We start from the raw sequence: 7,558 nt of genomic DNA, 5'->3' as shown, positions 1-7,558 counted from the left end.
ACTAACAACTAAAGCCCATGAGGAGTAAAAAACCCATGGCAAAGCATGTCTTTAATGCCCATTTTGTAGGCCCAAGAATCTCATGAAGTAGGGAACAAGCCCAAATAAAGAAAGGGCCATGTGGCCCAACTAAAAGTGCTAAAATGGAGAAGGGTTTCAGCCTAAAATGGTCCCCAGCAAGAGGCTTGAAAATGGGCAACCAGCCCTTGTTCATCCCTAACCAAAAAACAACTAAAGACCCCTACAAGAGAACCAAGCCTTTGAGGATGAACTAGGGGCCATCCCATCAGTCTTTCTACCACCCTCTACCTGACGTGAATAATGCACAAGGGTTGTCATATCAGCTGAAGTTTGAAGGATGATGGAACTCCATCATCTTCCTCAAGACTGTACCTCCAGCGAAAGGAGAGCTGAAACCAAGTTATCCAAACCTCAACAAATTGATACTATAAATGTTAAAAACGTTCAAGACATGATTCATGTACCAAGCCCATGAATCCTAAAGGGGAAAAATTGGGAACATGTGGTTTGGAAGGCATAAAGGGATCTCCAGCGAAACCCCCTGAAGTGGACTTGGAGTTTGACACCTGGCTTGGGGTGTTGAATCTCACTTCTTGGGGGACCAAATCTCAGTTGCAGCATTAGGATTCGTTTCTGATACACGCCTTAATCCCATTGATTAGGCTCAATCCTAGAAATCCTGGCATTTAATGCAAAGCACTCTAAAATCCCATCATTACCCAAAGAGGCAAGGCAATCCCTAAAGTAAATCTCCTATTTCTGACCAAAAATCTCAGGAAGATTAACCTTGATTCACTAAATCTGACTAGTCATACGTTTTTGGATTCTTATTAATTAATGCTTCTCTAAAGCTCCATTATAAAAACATACACACGTCAGCCCACAGGGGGGGAGCCTCTCTAAAACTTTCTGTCATTGACTACATTCTGCAAAAATTCAGTCCCTATTAAGCTTTCTTTAAGCTTCCCCAAGCTCTCTGGAGCTCACTCACAACCTTTCTCAACCTATAGTCACCATAACACTAACATTCACCACCTTGCTTACACCTTCCTACTCCATAAACGTCCCATAACTAACCAGAGGACAACTAGCCTCTCTGAAACTCTGGGTTTGTTTGCTATTTTGCTCGTGGTCTAGCTTCTCTCAAGCTTACCACTCATCATCTTTAACCCACACTCATCTAATCTCAGATACTCTTTTCCCTTTTCACATAATCACAACCCATAAATGTCTCTCAACTAGTCATAAACAGCCCATCACTCACAAAAAGCCTTAATCTTAGCGTTCATCCCATCTCACTCACTCAAAAATAGCTCACATTCATCTCATTCATGCCTTATAAATACACACTCACCAAAATCTTAGCTTCATACTTGCTGCACTGAGCTGGAGATCTTTCTCTCCCTTCATTCCATCCTATTTTTCCTCTTTTATTTGTAACTATGAAGCCTTTAATCCTTGTTTATTATTATTATTATGATGAAGGTCATAGTGTTTTGGATACTATGGAAGTATTCCCTTATATTGACTTAATAATAATAAGGAAAATATATGATTTTTACCATGTAAACACATTTATTAACCTGGAATTACCCTACCGCTAGAGATAATATCGTACCGCTAGAAGATTGATTTGAACTATGATGCTATAAAAGGACTAATAATATAACAAACTAACAACAGTAACGTGTTTATTGTGCTTTATTGTTGTCATCTTGTTAGGGTGCAGCCTCTATCTCTTGCTTGGGCAGACTTACGCAACACCGAAAGCCTTTGGGCTTTATTTCATGGGCCCATCATCGAGTTTCGGCTTAGCTACCCCATATTCTATTTGGGAATATCAAAATTTTCCCCTCAACAACCATTCATCCCTATACTATTGGAGGAGGTATCTAGTGTTTCCGTTACATGCAGTAGAAAAATTAGATACTTTTTCATACTATATAACTTGGCCCGAGTAGGCTCAGTTACTTACTGTCTAACTCGGCAACACAACCAAAACGGCCTCAGGTTTTTCCTCTAAGTAGAGTCATTCTTAACCAAACAACATAGGTCAAACATAGTTTGGGAATGGCTAAGCTATTGGCTTGGGGACAATATTTTGGGTTGCTTAAGCAGTGCACTAGAAGATGGAAAAATCTAGGGATGCACTTTGTCACACACCACAACTTGCACTATAAGTAGTAATTGGATTACATTTCACCAATAACTCTAATATCAATTCTTGTTATTTAGGGCTAGCAAAGCACATTCACGCAAACAAGAAAATAAACAATCACACCAAACAACTCCATGCCTACATCCAAGGGTGATGCCAACCAAAAATTCACTACCAACGATATGGATTATAATGAGACTTACCAAACCTCACTACACTCATAACTCACACAAACAATACTCACAAAACCTCACCAACATAAACAAGATCTCTCACAAACTCAAATTCACAATCTTAAAACTCCAATACACCCAATAACTCTCTCACACTTACAAAACAACAAACTCTCAAACACATAACCACGGGTAATCTTTCAACCCCAAAAATCTATTAAACTACTCTTCAAAGAAATCTACTCATGTTTTTCTACAAGTCCTCTCCTCTCCCCATATGAGAGGAACCTAGGGCAAAAGTTACCATATCCTTTGCCACAATACATATTTATATAAGGCTTTAATCTTATTCCTTGTCCAGGAGATTCCCTGTCTTCCACACCAAAAAAAATTAGAATTAGGAATTTGAGGCAGTATTCAACAAATAGGATATGAACATTGTGTTAGAAATTAAAATATGTTTGCTTGGTAAATATAATTGGTTATAAAATTATTATTATTTATTTTCATAATTATATAATAATTGATTAAATTAGTTATAACATCGCCAATTTGACCTTGATTAGGCCAGAGAACTGGGAATCAAACTCCTTTTGGTTTTCTATTCGATGTGGTTGGTAAAAACCTTGGGCAAGGCCTTGCTTAATGTGTTGGACAAAGAAACTTGAATTCAAGACCTCTTTGATCACTTATTAAACATAAACTTACATTAATAGCCCCTTTTTTTCTCCATCGTGCTCTAATGCTCTCTAATGATTTAATTAATCATTATAAGTGGTTTGTTCATCTTCCTAACGTTATTTCTAAAAAGAGAAGTGATACGCTCACAATATTTTTATAATAAATCCTAGTTGGCAGGATATTACAAGTTTTTAAGTTAAATTCACTACTAAAATTACTATTTTGCTCACTAGTAACAACAAGTAACAATTTGCTACATAAAATTTGTTATGAAAATGTTATGGACATAATATTTCTTTTTTTTAAAACGTAAAATAATGGAACAACGAAAAAAAGATCCTTATCCTTGTATGGTTGATGAAAAATCATGAAACTAAGATCAATTTAACGATGTGGAGCCTAAATAATTTCTACCCATCTAACGATGTGGAAACTAAGATCAATTTAAAATCATAGAATGAGTTTTGTTTTATCACATAAATAATTTCTACCCATCTAATAACCAGACATTTTTAAAACAGTTTTGAAAGTAAAAGGATTAAAGTAAAACATTTAAAGTATAAGAATGATTTTTAAAATAAATCTGTTACCAAAAAAAATTTTAAAATAAATCTCAAATTATGATGACCAAATATGCAATTAAATCTTTAATTTATTTTATTGAAAAATTGATTATTGAGGCGCCGTCTTTGGCGATAGTTATTAAAAGCCGATAACATCGGTCCTAAAATGTACCGTACCATTAGTAGGACCCTTTTAAGACGACACTTTAGGCAAGTCGCCACAATAAGTTTCAGAGCCTTTTCCTGTTCTTTATACGAGCCTGACCAACTTCGCAATAGGGAAATCTTGGAATAAACCCTGGAGCAACCTCATCACCATTTTATGTAGAACTACAAAACTAGAGGTTCTTATTCAGGTAATCCCGGCCATTCCTCACTGCTTTTTTAATATTAATATATGTTTTATGTGTTTCTTATTATTGTTATGCGTTTGCTGTAGAAAATCTATACTGGGTTTTGTCACTGATTTTTTGAGTTTAGATTTGCTATTTTGTCTTGGAAAAATTTACTTACTTTCAAAAATCTTTCTGGGTGTTTGTCATTACTGTCAATCAATGTGTTTGGGCTGCTGAGAGAGAGCAAACAAATACAAGTAAAAGAAAATTTGAAGCTTTGGAATTTTATATATTTGTGTAAGCAAAATAAAATGGAAGGAAAATGTTCAGGTTATAATTTTGATCAAATGGATCCACTCATTTTGATTGATTAAATTGAATACATATGAGATGTATATGTATTTCTGAGCCAACCCTTTTTTTTTTTTTGGACCTTTTGGTTCACAGCTGAAAATTACATTCAAAATCTTAACCACAATGTGTAATAAATATCCCAGAGAGAGAGTGAGAGAGAAGTACAAGTTTTACTCCTGCTGAGTGTATTTAAGCCATGAAGAAAGGTCTTATTAAGGCTTATGGATTTTGTAATTCAGGGAAACCATCAAAATCATGGAGGCAATTACTCGGACACGGAATGCCAAAGTCAGGAAGGTTAGTGACAAATGGAGCACTAATGAAGGCATAGATAGAATAAGCAAATTACCTGACTCAATTCTTCAGCACATTCTAACATTCCTTCCCACAAGAGATGCTGTTGGAACAAGCATATTATCGAAGAGATGGGAACACCTATGGATGTCCATTACCAGTTTTGTGTTTTGTATGCCGTGTGAGTTGATCTATAAGAGGGACCTCTTCATGAATTTTGTGGAAAGAGTACTAATGCTCCGTGACTCCTCAGACATAAAGTATTTTGCACTTGCATGTGATGTTCTGTGTGATGCTTCTCGCATCAATACATGGATATTGTATGCACTACAACACAATGTTCGAAAGTTATTTCTTGCCCTTTGTGGACTCCTAGATGCACACACGTTTCCTCCTTGTTTATTTAATTGTGATTCACTAGAAGACTTAACTCTAGAGATGAGCCATTCGACTCAAAAGATGGGCCGTGTGCTCAAGCTTCCCCGTTCTGTATGTTTTTCAAGTCTCAAGAGCTTGTATCTTAAGTATGTTACGTTTGAAGGGGACTATTCAACAAAACGGCTCTTTTCAGGTTGCCCAGTCCTGGAGAATCTGACTTTAGCTCTTTGCAAGTGGGAGAATGTGGAAGCTGTCTGTATATCTGCTCCCATGCTTCGAAACTTGACCATTTATGAAACAGAAAATCGAGACAATTGTCAAAAATTGATTTTTGGAACGAGTCTTCAAAGCTTCGTTTACATTGGTGGACTCTTAAGTGATTATTGTTTTTATGATTCAACCTCACTAATTAAGGCATATTTTGATGTGGGATGTGGAAGCTTCATTACTGAAAGGGCCACAAGACACAGAGGAGATGCTTATAGGGCAAATAAGCTTCTTAGAGGACTCTCTCATGTGAAAAACCTAGCATTAACTCCTTACACTCTTAAGGTACAACTCCATTGCTTGTTAAATGGATAAAAGTGTTTCTAATTTTCATAATTTATTTTCATCGGCATATCCTCCAAAGGGTTTATTTGAGGCTTTCTAGTTCTGATGAGTATGATACTGTTCCTTAGGTTCTCACATATGCAGAAGAATTCATTGCATGTTTGCCTGTGTTTCCAAATTTGATCCATCTTGAATTTCATGCGGAGCCAATGGATTTTGCTTGTGGGACACTGTTGAGATTACTCCAAAACTTGCCTTGTCTTAGTTCTCTTGCTTTTGCAGAGGTAACTTTTTTAGAACCTCAACTTTTGATTTAACATTGCTGTCTGTATTTACTACTGCATCAGTAACTTGTATTTACTACCATTGCCACTATGGACTTATGGGTAAAGCATGTGTTCTATGATGACAATGTAGGGAATCTGCCTTTCCACTTATTGTGAAAAAACTGATTGGAGACTGGCTCCAGTTCCTCCTTGTTTCACTACAAGACTCAAGACCATCAAAATATGTAATTTTTGTGGAACTGAAGGAGAACTACATGTAGTAAAGAATTTGCTGAAAGATGCTACAACATTGGAGAAAATGGTAATATCTTGTTCTCTTGTAAAGTTCTCAGTGGGCTCAGGGAGGCAAAAGGAGGTTCGTGAACAGTTACTAATGCTTCCCAGAGGATCAATAAGTTGTGTAATTGAAATTTCATGAGTATTTCCTAGGTTTGTTCCGATCAAGACTGTCTATTCCTGGGCCTTTTATCCCAAATTCTCTTGGTACATGTAATGCTTTTGTAAGGTTTACATTACTTCAAGCTTTGGCTTTACACCTCTGATTATATCATAGGCCGGTGGTTTTTCTCACTCTCTATTCTATAAATTCTTCTTTTTTTTTTTTTTTTTTTTGGTTGTTTAGAGGATCTTCTGGCTATTGACTGAATAGCTTCAGAAACTCTAAGCTGAGCACATCAATTTTTAATCCTTGCCTCCTGAGAGGTATGATGCAGTTTCCTTCTCCTCCAAATCTGCTGCTAAATTTCTTGATCTGGTTTGGTGCTATAAGCTCTAAACAGCTAGAATTTGGTTCTACCCCTTTTTTTTCCTTGTTTGATGATCTACCAATCATCTATGAAAAATCTAATGTTCTCATAGTCACTTGTATTCTGAGTTTTGGTTTTCGCTTGTGGTAAAATCTTCTCTAGTTCTGCTAAAGAATGCGACAGTTTTGGAGAAGACTGTTAATCATTCTTATCCCTTGAAACTAAAATGCAAGGGAAGCATAACCCTATGTTTGGATGGAATAGTACATTCTCGTTTCCTTATACTCTCCACTTTCTCCATTTGCCTTCGTTCCACATACCATACAGAAACAAAATGTGATTTATTAAACACAATGTTTGGATGAAATTGAGCAATTGATTTTCCTTGAGCCCTTGGGTTGCCAACCACAGTTGGTCATTTCTGAGTGTTCATTTCCAACATTTCTCAGAACAGATTATGGCGGGACATCTTTAGTCTTATGTTTTGATGTTGCTCTTCTAATTTCAATTATAGACCAAAGTTATAGAAGTTGTACCTTAGGTTTCTCAATTAAATTCTACTATGTGATTGTATTGATCAATGTAGCATAAAAGATGTTACCTTCTCTCGAGGATTATTAAATTAAATTATTGTTCATTGATCAATACAATCATATAATTGAATTTAATTAGATATCATATTAATTATTTAACTAAGTGCAAACTTACTTAAGTTTTGTCCATTCTCAAAAGTGTAAAGCTCATACTATGGATGCTTCCTCAATCCTCACCCTGCCTTTTGGGAGGAAGGATACATATTCCCAAACCATTATATCTACGAGCTAATTTCACTTTTGTGTTGATCAAAACCATTTTGTGGTGTAGACAAGGGTAATTAAAATTCATTCGTGGCCTTTAACTTCTACTTCAATTGCCAAATTAGTTCATAAAATTTAATTTTGGTCCACTTAGTCTATCATTTTGGCAAAATGAATCAAACCGGTTCTTCTTTCCAAATATTTTAAGTAAACAATGTG

General features: G+C 35.9%; 1 protein-coding gene across 1 annotated transcript; it reads left to right on the top strand.

Annotated features, from left to right (window-relative positions):
* The first annotated feature begins 3,780 nt into the window (after positions 1-3,780).
* Positions 3,781-6,346, top strand: LOC126729187 (F-box/LRR-repeat protein At3g26922-like). The gene is made up of 4 exons (XM_050434875.1): positions 3,781-3,952; positions 4,525-5,509; positions 5,638-5,793; positions 5,927-6,346. Exons 2-4 carry the CDS (start codon positions 4,541-4,543, stop codon positions 6,212-6,214), a joined length of 1,413 nt encoding a protein of 470 aa, XP_050290832.1. The 5' UTR covers positions 3,781-3,952; positions 4,525-4,540; the 3' UTR covers positions 6,215-6,346.
* The last annotated feature ends 1,212 nt before the right edge of the window (positions 6,347-7,558 follow it).

The sequence above is a fragment of the Quercus robur genome, chromosome 5 (genome assembly GCF_932294415.1).
Source record: "Quercus robur chromosome 5, dhQueRobu3.1, whole genome shotgun sequence".
NCBI lineage: Eukaryota > Viridiplantae > Streptophyta > Magnoliopsida > Fagales > Fagaceae > Quercus > Quercus robur.
This window is presented reverse-complemented; position numbering and strand designations above follow the sequence as displayed.